The sequence below is a fragment of the Orcinus orca genome, chromosome 19 (assembly GCF_937001465.1).
Source record: "Orcinus orca chromosome 19, mOrcOrc1.1, whole genome shotgun sequence".
In the NCBI taxonomy this organism is placed as follows: Eukaryota; Metazoa; Chordata; class Mammalia; order Artiodactyla; family Delphinidae; genus Orcinus; species Orcinus orca.
The window spans coordinates 26,930,240-26,949,375 of NC_064577.1; the positions used below are offsets into that span (position 1 = coordinate 26,930,240).

General features: G+C 43.1%; 3 protein-coding genes across 4 annotated transcripts in view; 2 read left to right on the forward strand and 1 right to left on the reverse strand.

Annotated features, from left to right (window-relative positions):
- Positions 1–1,233, forward strand: part of COG1 (component of oligomeric golgi complex 1) — a 13,155-nt gene extending 11,922 nt beyond the window's left edge. The window contains exon 14 of the mRNA XM_012535156.3: positions 1,034–1,233. Within this exon, the coding sequence (XP_012390610.1) occupies positions 1,034–1,180 (147 nt within the window). The 3' untranslated portion in view covers positions 1,181–1,233. The remainder of the gene's footprint in view (positions 1–1,033) is intronic.
- Positions 68–16,658, reverse strand: FAM104A (family with sequence similarity 104 member A). 2 transcript variants are annotated; one of them, XM_033439024.2, is made up of 4 exons: positions 16,382–16,652; positions 12,046–12,145; positions 8,940–9,029; positions 68–2,483 (listed from the first exon to the last, which is right to left on the reverse strand). In XM_033439024.2, the coding sequence occupies exons 1-4, from the start codon at positions 16,600–16,602 to the stop codon at positions 2,247–2,249; spliced, it is 648 nt and encodes a 215-aa protein (XP_033294915.1). In that variant the 5' UTR covers positions 16,603–16,652; the 3' UTR covers positions 68–2,246. The 2 variants fall into 2 exon arrangements, with proteins under 2 accessions (XP_033294915.1, XP_004275479.1); XM_004275431.3 differs by lacking the exon at positions 8,940–9,029 and having other exon boundaries at positions 16,382–16,658.
- The window catches only part of RPL38 (ribosomal protein L38), a 797,591-nt gene continuing 787,063 nt past the window's right edge, over positions 8,609–19,136 (forward strand). The window contains exon 1 of the mRNA XM_049701919.1: positions 8,609–8,612. The gene's annotated coding sequence lies outside the window, so the exon portion shown is untranslated. The remainder of the gene's footprint in view (positions 8,613–19,136) is intronic.

Sequence of the window (19,136 nt, forward strand, 5' to 3'; positions counted from 1 at the left end):
CCCCGTCTCCCACCAAACCACCCGTCAGCTCCCCCTTCAGTAACCAATAAAGAACCAGATGACAGGATGCACTAGTGCTGCTTTTAATGGCGGCGCAATATAGAAGTACACGGTGTTACTCGCTTGAGCTAATAAGAGGTTTTAGGAGATGCCCACTGACACTATCAAGTAGCCTCATAATAGAAATGTATCTCAGGCTGCCAAGGCTGTAGCAAATATGCAGGACGGGATGGAGAACACTGCTTGTGTTGAATAGTGTAAGAGAGTTAACTGCTAACCCTGCACTACGACTGTACTTATTTGGAAAAACAATTGCTTTGTTCCAGTGATGGTTTCACCTCTCATTTCTTTTAGTCGGGTGGGAAGTACAAGGAAATGCGCTTTCTCAAGTTTACATGTTCTTGTTAACACACGTTTTGTTTCAGTAGGCTGCCATCCGTTAAGCCTGCGGGAGTCCTCCTGGGTATTTCTGAAGTGTGTTGTGTACGCATGTGTCTGAGAGCTCCAACAGCTTGCCTCCTTCCAGCATTTAATCCTTGTTTGCTTTCTGATTAGACAAAATATTCGCCAGGTATCCTTTCCATATTCCCTGCCATCAAACCCAGTAAGATCCAAAATCCTCCGTCAAACATCTGGTTTTAAAACTTGGGAGATGGTAGTGGAAATAAAAAGGTTTTGCACAAGCCTCCCACTCTGTAAGCCCAGGCCTGTGCTGTACCTTTCCCTCACAACACTCGGTTTCTGCTTCAAGTAACTGACCTTTCAGCTCTACCCGCATGAGAGGAACAAACCGTGGAGAGAAGGTACACGTTTGCCCTCTTCCTACAGTCCTCAGCTTCAGATTTTACTTCCGTCACGTACTGAAATCTCGGTCTCCCGTGTCCTTCCCCAATCTGGTCTAAGAGCAGAGTCCCCTTCTAGAGCTGTCCGTGCTTCTCAGATGTGCTGTGTGTGCCGTGTGGACCCCAAGCGGAGTGGAGGGCGAGCAGGCCGGGGGTCCAGCGGACGCTAAGGCACTTTCCTCTACGTACAGCGGCAGGCTGCTGTCCCCCCGGCACTCTCCCGAGCAGATGACCTGACGCACGCCGGCTCCTTGTTCAGACAGCTTGTCGCCGAGGAGGAAGACTCGTCTGCGCCCTCACTGTTCAAACTAGGGTGGCTCTCTAGTATGACCAAGTGACACAGGACAATCCGTCTCTCTAAATAAATACTCCTGCATTATTTCTTTTAGAAGTGCCTCTGCTCATTCATTTCTAAGCCACACCAGTCTTTCCAGTTGCCGTGGTGGAATGGGGCCCCCTGGTTCCCGTTGGGGGTTACTTTAAGCATAAAGTGAATCCTTGTCCAATAGTTTCACAACACTTGTGACTTCAGACACCAGTTCAGAGAGCTTACACTGTGTCAGCCTTCACCAGCGCCTTAATTCTCGACACTACAAGGCGGGATTATCAGAGAGCACACACAGGCTGCTGCTGGACAAGTCTGTGAATAAGACAAAGTCATTTACGTATTCCTTGACTGTCCGAACTGAGCAGTGTTTTCTAAGTCTGAGATGTAGGCTCTGGAGGAATAACGGTAACAAGTTTATCTGGGGATCCAAGGGTCTGAGAGACCTTCTCTCTGGAAATACAAATATATAACAGAGAGAGGACGGTTATCAGGGCAGGTGCTGACTTTATCATACAGTCTGACTGCAATCTGGTGGTTCTTCTGTCACAGAGGACAGAGTACTTTCAACAGGACACCTACATACTAAGAGGTAGCATGGCAATTTCAGTGCAAGACTGAATCAAGCTTTCTATGTTTTGGAAAAAAACTTAGGTTTTTTCATGGAAAGTAGATACTCTTTACTAGTTTATTGAATTTAAAAAATTGAAGATCCCGCAAAATGAAAAGGCCTTTTTACAGAAAGTAGAATTTCTAAGTGACAGATCTGGAAATCAGTCTGACTTGGACAAACTATGGATTCAACACGCAGATGAGATTTCCTCCTACTGTTGACTTGCCCTGGATTTCATACCCACCCTCAAAAGAATCCTATAAAAAACTGCTTCAAAGCCCCTTTGAAATCGCAATAGTGCAGCAAAACCACAAGTAAACAACGGCCTGTTAACCTGTTATTTCAAATATAGACTGAAAAGCCAACAGGCATCTTTTTGTGCAATTTTTTTTAAAACATCGTTAAGTTGAAATATCAAATCTGCGCAGCGCGGTCCCTTCACAGAAGGCAAGAAAGTGCCGGCACGTCATGTGGGAGGCCGTCCTCGGTGCTGCAGGCTGTGAAAGTGGGCCTCCTTCAGGGTCTGGTTGATGTGGAAGTACGGGCTTTGGCACAGCGCGGACGGCACGGGCGCGGGCTGCGGGCCGTGGGGGCTGGACCGGGCGGTGGGGTGGCTTGAGCCGCTCTCCGGCGCGCTGGCCCGGTCCGGGCTGTTGATGCTGCTGCTGCTGCCGCTGCTCCCGCCACTGTCACTGCTTGAAGACTGGAACAGGGGAAAAAGACACGGCATCACAGTTAGGCTGTTCAGGGTTTAGGAGCTTAACGGGGGTTAACTTCAAATACCCTCTTTAGGACTGTTTTCCTACTCAGTTTGAGGAGGATCAGCATGAAAACACACACTGGGCTTTAGAGCTTATAAAGCATTTTCACTAAGATACTTCATTCTGTCCTCACACCTACCCGCGAAGTCAAGTGGGGTGATGACCCAACACACCCCCCCAGGAAGAGGCAGGGTCCGGACTCCAGCGTGGGCCCTCCGACCGCGAATCCCTTCTGCTACATCTTCATTCCTTTACGCATCTCCCCTGCTTGCTTTTACCATGCGTTCCTATCATTTCCAATAATCACAGAAGGGAGTTCTCAGCCTCCAAAGGGAAGCATCAGTCATTGGTACAGGGTATGAAGCAGGTGCCCTCGTAACAAGTAAGGTGGCTTCTGGGCACAAGTGAAAATTTTGACAACTTTGTGGTTATCATCTCATGGGCACAAAACCATACTCTCTGAAGGCAGAACACATAGCCTGAAAGACTTTTTTTTTAATTGAAGTATAGTTGCCGTACAATATAAGTTACAGGCGTGCAATATACTGATTCACAATTTCTAAAGGTTATATACCTCATTTATAGTTATTATAAAATATTGGCTATACTCCCTGTGTTGATCAGTATATCCTTGTAGCTTATTTTATACCTAGTAGTTTGTACTATCCTGAAAGACTTGAATATACTTCTTGTAGAGTTATATTAGCATTTTTGCAGTTCGCTATGTGTACACGTGCACACGTGCACACATGTGCCTAATTTTCTGTTTAATATCCCTAATGTTACTTGGTGTCTTAGTCATCTTGAAGAGGCTACTCAGAGTTCCCTGGTAAGAGTCACTCTCAGAAATCTCCTTCCTTCCGATGCGAGGATCTTCAAAGGGAAGGCAATGTAAGGATGGATCCTTTTCCGAATTACAGTCTTTGACTATTTCTAATAAATGGCAACCCCAAAAACTTGACAACAGCACACTTCTCTATTTACAACTCAACACAATATTGTGCTGGAAGGAATCAATGCATGAGGCATTTAGAATTCTAGAGGTTAATGATCTGGTGTATAACTTTTTTAAATTTTTACCCTTTGATACTTCTAAAGTTATATTCGTTTATACAAAAACACTGGTTTTGAAATGCCTGCTTACGACCGTGTGAAATCTACATGTAAGGGAAAAGACTGGCAAGAAGCAGGTCACAGTAGTTAGGTCAAAACGGAGGGGTTACAGTTAGTGATTTTTGCTACCCTTTACTGCAACTTTTTGCAATGTGGTTATTATCTATTTTCATTATAAAAGTAAATGTATAAATAAAATGTTGTTTCTACATAGATACTTTAAAAATGATTCTTAAAATACTAGTTCTATCCATTTTTTGATCAAAAGTTATACCTAACAATGTGTACATAAACAAACTTATCTAAAATGGCAAAGAAAGCAATGTTCACGAAAGGCATCCAGTCTTAACACTTAAACCAAGAATTATCATGGTCCATAGGTCATTTGTCAGTGTAAGGCACTTACACTTAACAGGTCACTTAGCCCACTGCCCCCAGGTAGTAGGAGACAACCTACCTATCTTCTTAAAAACAAAATTGATGAAAGCATTATAATGGGCTGAATAAGGTCAGATGGCAGGGTTAACAGCAGCAGCAATTACATTTACTTAAAGACTTAAGTGAAAGCCAATTCAAAAACAAAAGCTGTGTTCCATAAAAGCCTCCCCTAACCTAGCACAGAATCAGCTAGAACTGCCGCTGGCACAGCCGGCAAGGCCGCTACTCGGTGACGAGCAGGTCACCACACTGGGTAGGAGGCCCACAGCACAGAGCACTCTGTCTCCTCTCAGTCTGTTTTCTTTCCTGTTTCTCGTTACAGGTACTGTCTGAAAATTAAGGCAAGAACTAGAATCAGTTTCTATTAAGTCAAGTTTCCATCTCAAATTATATTTACTTCACACTGTAACAGCAAAGGTGACACTATTCTGAGAAAAGATAAAAATTCTTTAAAATAAACAGGTTAAAAAAGATTGCTGTACAATAACTGTTGAAAAGGAGAGAAAGGGAGACAAATACACCTGCAATTTCTAGTCCATTTTAAGTATCTTGTAACTCAGATTTTTAAAGACACGTATAAAACTGTTTAGTGTGGCCCTGTTTATAATAGCTAAAAATGGGAAACAACCTAAATGTCTAAAAATAGGGAAACTGCGACTTCCCTAGTGGTGCAGTGATTAAGAATCCGCCTGCCAATGCAGGGGACACGGGTTCGAGCCCTGGTCTGGGAAGATCTCACATGCCGTGGAGCAACTAAGCCCATGCGGCACAACCACTGAGCCTGCGCTCTAGAGCCCACAAGCCACAACTACTGAGCCCGCGTGCTGCAACTACTGAGGCCTGCGTGCCTAGAGCCCATGCTCCGCAACAAGAGAAACCACCGCAGTGAGAAGCCCGCGCACCGCAACGAAGAGTAGCCCCCGCTCGCAGCAACTAGAGAAAGCCCGCGCACAGCAACAAAGACCCAACGCAGCCAAAAGTAAAATTAAATAAATAAATGTATTTTTAAAAATAATAAAAAAATAAAAATAGGGAAACTGGTTAAACTATGGTATATGTATATAAAGTGTAATACATGAATTATAATCCGTAACGATGAAATTTTATTCTGCTGGTAACAGTGAGGATAAGAGATGTACATACACCAAGGTAGAAAGAGATCTTTAACATCTTTTTTATAGGTTACAAAACAACGTATAGTAGGTCCACTGGTTTTTAAAGTGTTTTCTTTACTGTATACATATATGTACACCAAAAATACTCTGGAAGGATATACATGCCAAAATATTTAGAATTTGGACCACCTACTTTCTATAGCTTCTACAAAAAATACTTCTTTTGAGGGCAAAATACAGTCATGAGTAAGAGAACTAAAGAGTGCTACTACAAAAGAGAGTAAGGTCTCCAGTCACTCGTAGCTTCAAGACTGAGACTTAAGGAAAACACTGACACTGTAAGATTTTAGGAAGGCTGTTTGCCTCCCGTGACAGCTTAAGAACCCCTAAACTGCTTCAGCTGACTGTGGCAGACAGCAGGCCAATGATGCTCTTAGACTAAGAAGAGGGAACCTATACAGAACCTGGGAATCTGGGTGAACGCACTTCACACGTTATTTTAATACACATAAAACATTACACCCTACTGTCATTAAAGGTAAGAACAATACATCTCTTTCAAAGGGGCACTGGTTCCTATCTTCACCCCACTCAGACGGGTCTTGGCATTATCGAGGGGCTTTAGGGAATATCTCACCATCTACGGATGGCCAAGCAGCAACCAGCAGAATAAAAGCAAGCAGTGCAACATGCTAAGGGTGATTGTTCTGTGAAACTTCTCTTGTGATGCACAAGTATATTTGGTATGTACTGGGTCACAAAATATGGCATTTCTGTGGGACCGGGTCAAAAAGTTTGAAAGTTACTGAAATGGGTCTTAACGCTGTCAGCCATCAAAGTGGTCTAACTTTGTAGGATAAAGGAAAGACCATTATTTCCTTTTAACCCTAAAAGCATAAAACCAAAGAGCCTTAAGATGTATGAAGAAGTAAATCGTTTTGTCTTATAAAACCAAAAAACTCGAGATGGAAAAAATCGTTATTTCCCCTGCTTAGTGGAGCCTCTCTGTATCAGATTGCTTGGGGGGCAGAGATGAAGAGAAGGGAGAAGTATTCGAAAGAGCTTTCAGGAGTCTTGAGAGAAGGTAGAGCAGATAAAGGCAGAAGAACACGCACTGTCTTTAGCAGAAAGAATATACATAAATCATGGAGCAGAGGGCAGACAAGTTGAAGTTCATTTTCTTAGTCCCAAGAGCTCAAATCATACAGAGCTCCTGACCCCTCAGATAGGCCTGCCCTGAATTTTATTTTCCCAGGGTGTGAAGTCAGTTTAAGAGAGAGCCCATTTATACCCATGGTAGAAACAAAATAGCTCTAAAGACACTTTCTACTAATAACCTTTAGAAAGTCCCCCAGGTGGGATTGTTACTGAGTCTCTGCTTCATAAAAGGAGAGCCAGAGTATACGTGTACACTTATTACCTAGAGCTGGATGCTTCCTGTTAGTTAGAAAAGCAGATCAACAGCGTATTTTATTTTCTTTCAAGCCCCAGCTTCCCCTCACATCCATCTCCCCATCCAGTGGTGCTTTTAAATTTACGTGAGCCTCAAACGAAAAAAGAAACCTTGCTCGTTGTATTACACAGTCCATCCCTGGAGTCAGAGTGAAGTTCACCCTAAGGCCACTGCAGAATCTGAATTAAGTGCAAGGGATGATCCTAGCCAAGTCTATCAGAGCTTCTAATGTAAAACTCTGTGCTTCCAAAGTGCCCAATGATTTAAGAGAGCTCCAGATCTGCTAATACCAGTGAGACCATAAGACTCCAAATGCATTCAGTGGGCTAATTAAAACCACTTTCTAAATGTGCAAGGGAAGAAAATACAGGTGGTCACTTTTCTGTGTCAATGAGTAAATGGCATATCTTTACAAGATAAAATTGGACCACATCATCTGTTTGAAGTTTCTGCCTAAAAACATGTATGTATTCTCATTACTAAACAGATAACGTTCAGGTTCAATATGAAACTGCTTGGGGTGGCTTTTCTTGCTGTGAGTTGATGCAACATATTACAAATATTTCAAGGACTTGAACTGTGAGCAAAGTTTCTAAAGACGGACACTACAAATTGGGTTAACTTTTGAAAGGACTGTTCCTGCATTTGAATGGACCTTTTGAGAAGTTAATTTCAGAGTTAATTTGCTACAGGGTTTTAAACACACAACCTTAACACCTTACCCCAGAATCTGCCAAAACAGTTTTGTCTGTTAGGCTGGTCCTACTACTAGGACAGATTAATGATGACAATGAACAAAAACAAAGAGTGTTAAAATACCTTCTTTAAAAATTATGCAAAATATTCCCAGGGTCAGCTAAATTCAGTGCTTTTAAAAAAAAAAATCACCTAACATACTGCCAATTCTTATCAGTTAAAACAAATGGATTTATAGAATCCTAATTTTAATGATACATGGCTTCCCCTGGTTCTGCAATGCTTTTATCTGCCATGCCTCTACACGCCAACTAAGAATACCCTTGGGATTTTAGAGTCATGCCATCAAAGATTTTCCCTTCTAGTAGAGACAAGAAAAAAGACAGAGGCTGTTCCAATTAAGCCACCTCTGTTTTACTTCCACATCTTCTCGCTCTCTACTTGCTGTTACTTCGTAGTGATCTAAAAAATCAAAATGGTCTTGGTAAGTTAAAGGTATTTTTAAAAAGTTGGGGTCTTTGTATTTGAAAGAGGTACTGCTTTTGTTCACTCAGGTAGCAGTACTTCTTGTAAGGCATATACCTGCATACCAGAAGCCAGATTTACTGGAAGTGTCTAATGTAATTTGTAGATATTCAAGCTCAAAATAAAGAGCATTATTCCTACAAGTGAAGCTACAATTCAAACCAAAACGGCCAGCCTAAGAAAATGGATTTAAATAAGTTAAATCTAGCTAGTTTTTACCCATCCAATAACTGTCTGAGGTCAGGGAAGGGAGCTACCTTTGTAAAGGACCCAACAGGAAGGTGCAGAGTGACAAATCACTTCACTCCTTGCTCACCAGAGAGAAAAATGAACCTGCCTTAGACATTAACTACCAGGAATCATCTAGAATGCCTTTCAAAAAACCTTTTTATTCCTATACCTGTAATTATATCTCAATTTAAAAACCAGTATCCTAAGGCTCACAAGGCATGAAACCTAAGTCACTGGAGTTAAAATTCAAGATCTTCAATGCAAACACAGATTCGAGTTATGAGAAAAACCACTAGACCCCAATTTCCTTACTTTTTGTAGCTAGAAATCTAAAACTGCTTTCCAGCTAATACCATGTCATAGCATTTACTGAGAAAAATATTTTCCAGCTAAAAGATAGAGGGAGGAAAATTATTCTTCTCTGTTCCTATGATTCAAGAGAAGTCTAGAACCTAGTGGCCCTGGGTATATGTAGCGAAGTCCCTCAGAGCTTCCGATCTGTCTTCTGGGAGGCGGCACACACCGTGGGCAGGAGCCCGTAGCTCACACTCAGACTCTGGGGCTCCCCAGTCTGCCGCTCACCAGCTATGTATCTTTGGGCAAGGGACCTTATTGTTCTGTGCCCCAATTTTTCCATCTGAAAAGTAGAGATCATAATAACCACCAAACTGACAGGAAGAAAATGTACAAGTAGATTCAAAGTTTCTCTTTACATAACTCATCTGGCAAGTCGGTTCACATTCTTCAGTTCACGTTCTTCAGCTTCCTAGAATCTAGGGAAAAAAGAGGCCCGTACTATCTCCATTTTACAGATAAACATGACTTACTTGTGGCACAGTTCGAAACAATTCAAACACCTCGTGTCTTATTTCCCAGTACTTGCCAATGTTATCACGTTTAGGAGAAAAAGGTGAGTTCTGGAAATTAATTATAAATGACAGTTTTAAATCTCTCTTACAATGAAAATAAACTTCCAAATGAAAGTTCTTTACGTTACAAGAAAAAAATTCTAAACTTAAGTATCTCAAGAAAGACATAGGAGGGGCTTCCCTGGTGGCGCAGTGGTTAGGAATCCGCCTGCCAATGCAGGGGACATGGGTTTAAGCCCTGGTCCGGGAAGATCCCACATGCCGTGGAGCAACTAAGCCCGTGCGCCACAACTACTGAGCCTGCGCTCTACAGCCCGCGAGCCACAAATACCGAGCCTGCGTGCTGCAACTACTGAGGCCCGCGCACCTAGATCCCGTGCTCCGCAACAAGACAAGCCTCTGCAATGAGAAGCCTGCGCACCACAACGAAGAGTGGCCCTCGCTCACCACAACTAGAGAAAGCCCACGCGCAGCAACGAAGACCCAACACAGCCAAAAATGAATGAATGAATGAATAAATAAATAAATAAATAAATAAAATAAGTTTTTAAAAAATAATAATAAAATAAAGACACAGGAAATGGCTCCTCTTAACTTAGTCTCTTAAGGAAACTTACCCCGTTGGCCCTACCTTAGAATTAAGATACTGTTTTCATTAACAATACACTTTGTCATGTAAATTAATAAAATTAAGAATCCACTAGTAATGACATGTTTTATTATTTCCCCCTTTATACACAATTGTCAACAAGCAGCCAAATGTCCCTAAACTGGATATTTTTATGCTATAAACATAATGATCTACTCCAGTGGTCACGATTCAATTATTCAGTAGTTAACTTTCCATTTTAAAGTTTTCCCTTGCCTTTTGCTGCTCTAGTTCTCCCTGGGTTCACTCAGACTCATTACTCGAGGGGAAGGGGAGGGATAAATTGGGAGACTGGGGTTGACATAAACACATTACTATATTTAAAAGGGATAACTAATAAGAATCTACTGTACAGCACAGGGAACTATACTCAATACTCTAATGACCTATATGGGAACAGAATTTTTAAAAAGTGGATATATGTGTATGTACAACTGAATCACTTTGCTGTACAGCAGAAACTAACACAACATTGTAAATGAACTATACTCCAATAAAAATTAATTAAAAAAAAAAAAAGACTCATTACTCGACGGCACCAGACGCCGGTAAATGTGCTAAAACGGAGGGTCGGAGGGTCGTGACCGCCCGTGAGGGATCTAATGGTGAGCTCAGATTACCGTGACAGGTAAAAAGTACCTGTATTGACTGTTACTTATTACAAGGGCAATCCAGTCCATCCTTCAGACTAATGATTACAGAGTGGTTTAACCACTGAATTTCTTTGGACAAGTAAGAACCAGACATGTGAACCCACAGGTTGAATAACAATACACTGTTTTCTTCTGTGAGAAGAAAAAACGTATTAGGGAGTGAAGGTCATTCTCTACAAACAGCAATTAAAACAAACCAAAACTGTAATACTAAGGAGTATTACTCAAAGTAAGAGATCAGAAATGTTTGATTTTTTAGAAAATGACAATTTATACTCCTGTTCTCAAACATCAAAATTGTAGATATAGGGAAAAAAGATCAATACAAAAAAGATCTACCGTATCTTTGAACTAATGCAAACATTATATAGCAGGACTGACATACAGACACAAGTAAAGAAATATTCAGGGGCTTCCCTGGTGGCGCAGTGGTTGAGAGTCCGCCTGCCGATGCAGGGGACACGGGTTCGTGCCCCGGTCCGGGAAGATCCCACATGCTGCGGAGCGGCTGGGCCCGTGAGCCACGGCCGCTGAGCCTGCGCGTCCAGAGCCTGTGCTCCGCAACAGGAGAGGCCACAACAGTGAGAGGCCCGCGTACCGCAAAAAAAAAAAAAAAAAAAAAGAAAGAAATATTCAGGGCGATACCGTGAAAGTAATCACCGCATACTCTTTTTAATGAATAGTCTTATAACTCAAAAGAATAATGGAGACTCAATTCTGTTAGTTTTATCATTAGATGTTCATGGCAGCCTCTAATCTTTGGTTTTCTTCCAAAGAAAAAAGAGATCCCCAAGTTTAACCAAAAGCTCAATTACTTTTCTGTTAATCTCAAGGGAGGAAAAAAAAAAAAGAAAAAGAAAAAAAAAAGGTGATAGGAAGATTTAAAAGGGAGGATAAAAGCTATAGAAATTTAAGTCTCCATGTAAAAGGATCTAGTCTGCACGGGTGCATCAGCTGCTCCTGAGTATTACCTACATGACAGTTACTGATTTTTTTTCTCCCTGAGGGAATTACTTTGGATTTCTGGTAAAGACTGGATATAGGTCAAATCCTATTACTGAGAACTAATTAAAGTACAAATTACTTTGGCTGTGGAAGAACTGTGATCTATGGAATTCTGCTTTAAGTGATGAGACTAGGGCTTAGGAATCTTTGCCACTGAGGAGCTTCTCTCTTAGGGTGACAACTGTTGAGGGTCAAATCTTTAGGTGCATAATTTAATAGCAGCATCCCTTCAGTGTCAGCTTCCTTGCCCCACTGCAGACCAGGTGCTCAAGTGCACAGGAGGCATACTGCAGCACCCAGGAGACCAAAGTTCAAACCAAAGTTTGAACTTTGCCCTTTCCCCCTCCCCCCACTCCACTCTGCTTCCCACAGGTGCTCTTTTCAGAACAACATAATGAAAACATAAACACAATTAAAAATAGGACTTCGCATACACATACATTATATATTCCGAATGCTTGTACAGTTTCTCTTAAAAACATGGAAAGCTTATCTTTAAGAGACATGGAAGCAGCAAAATATACTTGTCTTAAGGACAATTAATGTTTAGAAACGATTAGACAATAAGCTGGCTTCTGTATTCTGTACCGCAAAAAAAAAAAAAAAAAAGGCCATGACTCAAAAAAAAGAGGTTAAAAACACTGCAGTCAAATAAGATCACTTTTCTTTATTCAAAAAAATTTTAATTACATGGAAGTAACTGGGTTATTTAGCTCAAGCAATGAAAACAGCAGATACTCTGGACCACACTTCCTACCTCTGTGTCCCAGGAATCGTGAAAGACAGGGTTCCTGCTACTCCTTTTGGTCTGTGGGGGGAGATGGTGGTCTTCTTCACTGCCATTCCTTCTCCTTTTCCTGAAATTAAATCACAAGGAGAAAAAAAAAAAAATTCAACAACTGACCTTCTGGACACTTCCAACTGTAAACCATGACAACATATAAATTTGCCCTCTTGCCTAAAAAAAGATAAATCATCATATGATATCCCAATAGGTAAAAAAAAGTTAGAAGTACACCGTCGCCAGGCACGAAGAACAAAAATATAAAAGAGCAGCAGTATGGTCGAGCTTAAATTAGTAAAACTCATTTCTAAAAAAAAAGCTTGACAATTTGAAATGCCTGCTGGGAACAAATAAGATCAGGAAGACATTAAGGACTAAGCTCTCAAACGCCACCTAATTAATGTGATCTTTTCCTACATCTCTGAAGCTACGATTCCAAGTTACCTAATTTAACTCCTGTCCGTACGACAACATCTAAGACAGGAGTGACTGCCTTTGCCTATTTACACTTAAAATCCTTATAAAAATGGTGCTACACAGGAAGAGCATTAGAGGTTCTGGTAGACTCTAATCTTTCATTTTCTTTCATCCCTGAGTTTTCCCCAATTATCACATTAACACAAAACCCCTCTGCCCTTTAACATATTAAATTACTTTTCTGGACAATCACTGGAAAGGCTGCTCTTGGACACATTAACTTGATTATTCCGGCTACACCACCTGGTATTACGAGAAGTTACTTCACCAGGTTGTTACTGTGCGATTGTAGCACCAGCCACTTAAAATGTCCAGGTTTCTAGAAAAATCACACATATTTCTCAGTCAAGTGTTCTGAGATGTACAAGAAAGACGAAATTTATATGTTTTCTATGGAAGAATCAAGTGCTATCAGGACTTCCAAACCCCAGTTAGAAATCAGAAATAAATTAAAGGAGGCATAGCTTTAAGTCAAATTACATGGAACTGTGCTGTCCAATACAGTAGCCACAAGATATATTTGTTAATTTAAATTAATTAAGATTAAATAAAATTTGAAACCCAGTTCCTCGATCACGCTGGCTACACTTTCAGTGCTCAGTGGCTACCCATAGCTAGTGGCGACTGTATGGGACAGCACAGATATAGGATGTTCCTACCACTGTAGAAAATTCTACTGGGCAGTGCTGGCTAGAGGCCAATTTATACAAAGCAGCACAATCTATTATAATGAAATCTCTTCAAGGTTCAAGTTTCTATAGCTAGAGGGTAAAAGAGCTTTTTGGAAAGTACTGAATTTGAACATACAGTATCTTCTATACAGTTATACTTTCTATGTGAGTAGGGCGGCTTACTGTGGTAGGCCCTTAACCCTAAGGCTCTGAGTTGAGGTCTGGACATCGGAGAAAATTTAAGTTATCACCCCAAGCTCAATCCTCTGTACTTGGGAATACATCTAACATCATTAATGAACGAGTATGGATAGTTTAGGCTTGGAGTGATAAATGATGGGTGTGCAGCTTTGATAAAGCATTAACCAACCTGCAGAGGGCTACACCATTTACCTCATTCTAAGACTCAGTTGTTTATAAAATAAGATCTCCTTATCTTTCTCTCAGGGGATTAGATCTTATCCTGAAGTACTGGAGGTTAAAAACTAGATAAATATCAGGTTTTAATCATCATTAAATGGATGTGCTACTTGAACCAAGAAATTGCTACGTTCGTTCTAATATGACCACTTACAAAGCACACTGTCTGATGGAAAGCCAGCTGACGCGCAAAGAGAAACTCCTCAAATGACAGCGTGTTGGTCCCCAAACTCCTCCTTTATCAGTATGCCAACAGCTGATTGTGCCTGGGCTGCTGAGTCACTCTAACCAAACTCAAGAGCCTGACCAAAACTTTCCAATTTCCTTTTTTATAATGGGAGATAAGATACATCTTTCTAGCGACAAGACTATGAATGTCAAGAGGATAGGCTGGTTTTGAAGATTTCAATTAAACTCTGGGAAAGTCTCATGAAATATCCCTGCCTCATAATCAGTTGATTTCTCCAGGTACCAGAATCATCTCTTTGGCCCCCTGGGAGTCCTCTTCTTTGCGCGGCACGAGATTAAGGAGGAGCCCTACCTCTTCTTCATTCTCCTTTTTCTAAGCTCTTTGCAGATTTCACCCTTGAAACATTTCTCTTTCAACAACATCATTAATAATTGTCAAAACTACAGCTTCATGCTTAACCCCCTCCACACAATCAGTCAGATTGTAACTTTTAACATTAATGCCATAGACCAGGTTATAATTTGAGCAGCCACCCTATAACTGATTACATTCTCCCTAGCCATCTAGTTACAGATTATTGTTTAGCACCTGTTACTTCTAAGGATGGCAGAAATACATCACTTTTCCTCATTTCATTTCTCTCCAATCTTCCTGTCATCTCCTAGAGATCAAGCATAGAAGAAATCCTAGAGTACGGAGACTAGTGGTTTTCAATTTAAAAAAAAAAAGTAACAGAACTCTTACGTCCTACCAAAAAAAAAAAAAAAAATCCCTCTATTTCCATAAGAGATAAAGGATCTGTTTTAAAGTAGAAGCCTCCCTCCCACAAACCCACCCCTCTTGCAGTTTGAAAAACCACCGTCTTAGACCAACCCTTCATCTTAAAGTTGAGGAAACAGATCCAGAGACCAGAACTGACTTGGAGATGCTAAGACAGCTGGAGCTGGTCCATCATACTCCATGACACACGGGTGCAGAGAAAACCCTGACAAATCGAATGACTTATTTTATAGTAAAGAAGTTACCATGTTGAGATTGTGTGAACTAGATAAAAAGAATCTGTTACTAGTATAAACACATTCAGATTACCCGTGTATATAGCACAGAATAAAAGAAATATTTTGCTAAGAAATATTTTGACTTTTTCAGATATGTGAGACACCCCAAGGACTACTGGAAGTACAAACTGGGTTTGGGAAGGAAAAAAATGGCAGTTAGATCAGGCTTACTGTACCTAAGGACCCTGTGACTAATTCTAGTAGCAAGTTGGTACACCTGGCCCCTAATTTCAAATTTAGTCCACTCTTCTTTAATATACAAATAGAGGCTTTATGCCCCACTCACTGCATGACCCAAGTCAATATGCAGAAGTTTGGAGAACCCTAGATTTTCGCTATTGGCCCAGGGTGCTTACGAGAATCTCAATGCCATGAATTTACCATGCTCCAGAGTAGGGTCCTTGTGGAAAGATGGTCAATTACATTCAAAGCCAATGGAAACACAGAAAGACAAGAAAAGATCCAGCATAATCTACCAAGGCAATCCTATCTTATTCACTTAAGCCTCACTGAGATTTTACAGAATAAAGGAAAAGAGCAGTGAACCTAGAAAGACCCACTGAGCTCTCTAAATCTCTTTCCTCATCACAAATATGAAAGACTGAACTTGCTGATCTACAGTTTTCAGTTCAAACTCCAGGATGAGGGATTTTTCTAATTTCGAATAAAGCCGATCCTCTTCATTCTGGGGTACAATCCCAACTTTTCCCTCCCCACCTGTTTACAGGGGGAAATAAGGGGAAAAAAAGAAAAAGAAAACTCGCAGCTTGGTCCGGACTGTCCTCCGTCCGTGTCAAGGAATCATAACACCCCCTAAATTAAGACCGGGGCCTAGGCTCGGAGAAAAAGTAGTGCATCACGATATAATCCTACCTCCCGCCTTCCGAGTCAAACGGCTCCGCACCCCAACAGTTTAGAATCCTGCCTGTTCTTAATGCTACAGCCGAGAGAGAATCCACAAGCCACTTTGGGTCCTCGGCCCTTCTGTGTTCACAACCGCCCAGGACACAAGTTCTTCGGTCTAACCTAACCCTTTCCTGCTGCGGGGTTAAGCCCAAGCTTTCTTTCTGACCTTGGGGAGACCAGCTCCCCGCCCCGTCCTCTCACAGACGCCCTAGGGGCTCCTCTCGAAGATCAGACATTCCTCCCATCCCCCTACCCTCCTAAATTTAGGACAGGGAAGCTTTAGGGCCATCGTCTCTCTTCCGGGACCGATCAGACTTCATTCCAAATAGGGAAAGATGGGGGGGGAAAGATGGGGTCGAGAGAAACCTGGGCCCTGGGGAGTCACTCCTTCAGCGCCCCCAGGGACCAGGTACCCGATCACCCGCGCATCCCGCTCCCCTCCTCCCCCGGACTGCAAAGCACCCAGATGGAGACCTGCCGGGCCCACGCTTGCTCGGACCCCGCGTCACGCGCCCCCTCGGCTCCAACCGCCAAGACACAGCAACCGGCGAGGGGCTGGAAAGGAAGAGGGTCCCCTGCGGTCTCACCTGGGGCGGAGGCGCTCGCTCATGTTAGCTGATGGAGGCGAGCGACGCGGCGCCGCTCCGCGAAGAGAGAAAACAGAGGGTGTTGTGTTCCGGCGGCCGCCACGCCCACACCCTCGGGCCTTGGCTCTCACCGCGGCTCCGGTGGAAGCGGCCGGCGATGAGTACCCCTCTGTGGGACCCGTACCACCTCTACTTCCGGCGTCTGATCCGCGCCCCCCCATGTCGCAGCCGCCGTGGTACCGCCCACCCGCGGCTGCGCAGTGGTGCGACCCCGGCCGCGCCGACCGGTAACCCCGCCCACAGGAAAAGGCGGGCTCGGAGCAACCAGGAGCTTCTGGGAGAGAAGACCTCGTTAGAGGTCGCCCGAGCTTTCGCCTGTTCGCAGCCGAGCGGGGATACCTTAAGAGTCAAGCCAGGTTTAAATTAAATTAAACTATATCAGAATAATATGATACAAGTATTTGAGTTAAATCCCTGTGAGGTCACAATTTTTTTTAAATAGCTGAGAAGCATCAGGCAGTGGTGCGGACGGCCTGCCCCGGGTCCCAGGACTGAGAGTTGGGAAGCGGCGCGTGGGCTGCGCTGGGGGCGGGTGGGGGTGGGGGCCTGGCGCGGGGCTTCGTGGTCTTATCTGTCTTGCGAGGTGAGGCGCTGCCGTGGGGGGAGTTTCCACGGGCGGGGATGTTTCCTAGGGCCTCCGCCGTAGGTCTGGGGACGAATGTGGCGACAGGAGGAGAGTGGGGGGAGGGCTTCCTGAAGCCGAAGGTTCTGCCCCCTTAGGCGCCCCAGCGGCTCCGGCGCCTGGGGCTGGGGGGCTGCGGGGCTGCGGGGAGGCCCCAACCAGGAAGCAGCAGGACTGCTTTCCTGAAAACGTTACGGGCGGGGGGGTACGCTAGATAGTACTGCTGGGGGCGGGGAAGTCCGCTGGAGAGCGCAGGAGCGGCGGGCGAAGATTAGCCTAACTTTGAGGTCCGCCCTGTGCCCAGGAGGGTGGTCAAGTCTGCTTTCTGGAACACCGAGGTAGCACTGCCCTCCCTACAGGTGACTCGGTTATTTGAATTTGCCCCAGCACTTTGCCGCATTTATTCATTGTATGTGCTGTCGAGTGACTTCCCTGATTGTGTTTTTCAGAGGCCGACATTAAAATCGCAACTGGAGAACGGAGAGCGAGGCCTGCTCATCCAGGAGAAACAACCGCAAAATCAGTATCTTTCTAGAAAAGCTTTGGTAAGAAAGCATTTAATAGGGAAGAACCTTTGTATTCTCTTACAAGTTAATCACTAAAGGGATGTTGCCTGTAAGCTTAAATTACACCTAATGGCCCATCTCTGGGAACCCTGCCTCCCAGGTCATGAGCATGAAGCTAAAATACCTTTGTTTAGCTCAGAGGAAACAGCCTGACCAGGCCCACCTGTGAATCACTGCAGGAAGGAAGAAATTAACACACCCCCTCCGGAGGCTGATGGGAACTCCAGGAAATGTTCGGCTTTACTCCCTTCCCTTTTAGTATAAAGGATGCCTGAATTCTAACTCAGGCAAGATGGTTCTTTGGGACGCGAGTCCCCCATCTCAGTCTGCCGCAGCTCTCCAAACAAATTCCCTAGTCCTCGCCCCAAGAACTCATCTCTCGGTTTATTGGCCTGTCCTGCGGTGAGCAGGTGAGCTTGAACTCGGTAACATTAAGGCATCCATGGTGAGACGTTACTGTTCAAGGGTGCGGGAAAGATCTCAGTCGGATTAAGTGTGAGGATGGCACGGTGTGGAAGCACATGCCTCTAACAGGTCTCTTCTAAAGTCGTTAGCCTAAGGCCCTTGGACTGGCTTCCGTTGTGTGTATTTTTGGAAATAAACAGTCCCTAACTTTTATTATATTGTCACAGGGGTACCTCCAAAGTAAGAATAGTTGCTGTAAAGTCTATTGGCAGAAGACGGTTTTGTTTTTTGTGAGATTTTTTGTTGGTGTGTTTTTGCATGACTTCATGTAAGATAAGGTGGGTCGGTTGGTCTGACGGATTGGCCAGGGCCAGGCCCAGTGCTCGGTTCTGAGAATACAGCTGTGCACAGGGTCCACCTGTTCCCTGCCCTCTGGAACTTGATAGAATCGAAATGTAAACAGAATTAACTCATCTGAGCTTTGGAATGAAATACTTCCTTTTCCTGACTGGAGAGAATAATAGAGGCAGCAGTGGTACATGGTGTAAAGTTTTTAAAATGTTTTTATGTGGCATAAATTTCACAAAAGTGTCAAACTAGACAAATTTGTCCTTAATCCATTGTACTACATACTGCAAGTAAAAAATGGGGGACCATGTCACCTCCACTTATGTATTATTTGTGCATTCGCTGTACTTCTGTGTATGTGTATGCATATATGCTTATTACTAATGCGTTAAATGTCAGTAGCATTTCGTTTTTCATGCTTAGACAATAAAAGCTCTAATATTTTCTTCTTGCCCCAGTGGATCTTCTGTATATCACTCTGGAAATACTAGTCTAAGCCACCTTGGAATCCCAGCCTGAGTTTTTCACTCTTCACCATTCTTCCCTTGAATGATGTATTTAAGGGTTTATAACAGTTTCTTTATATTCATGTGCTATCCAGTTGACTTGCTACAGTGTTAAATAGTAAACATTTTATTGGCATTTTATCTGATTGGCATTCTGGACATCTTTTCCTTCCACTAAGCATTAATTCACTAGACTTAAGTTTTTTGGTCCAGCTCACCTCCTAGTTAGGGATGTTGAAAAACCTCTT

What these genes read in the sequence shown, in the direction of transcription:
- FAM104A (XM_033439024.2), bottom strand. Translation starts at nt 16,602, where the DNA reads ATGGGGGGGCGCGGATCAGACGCCGGAAGTAGAGGTGGTACGGGTCCC. An exon ending in ACGATTCCTGGGACACAGAG is followed by an intron (nt 9,030 to 12,045) that starts GTAGGAAGTGTG and finishes ATTAATTTCCAG; the next exon opens with AACTCACCTTTTTCTCCTAA. An exon ending in TGTTTCGAACTGTGCCACAA is followed by an intron (nt 2,484 to 8,939) that starts GTAAGTCATGTT and finishes CCCCTGTTCCAG; the next exon opens with TCTTCAAGCAGTGACAGTGG.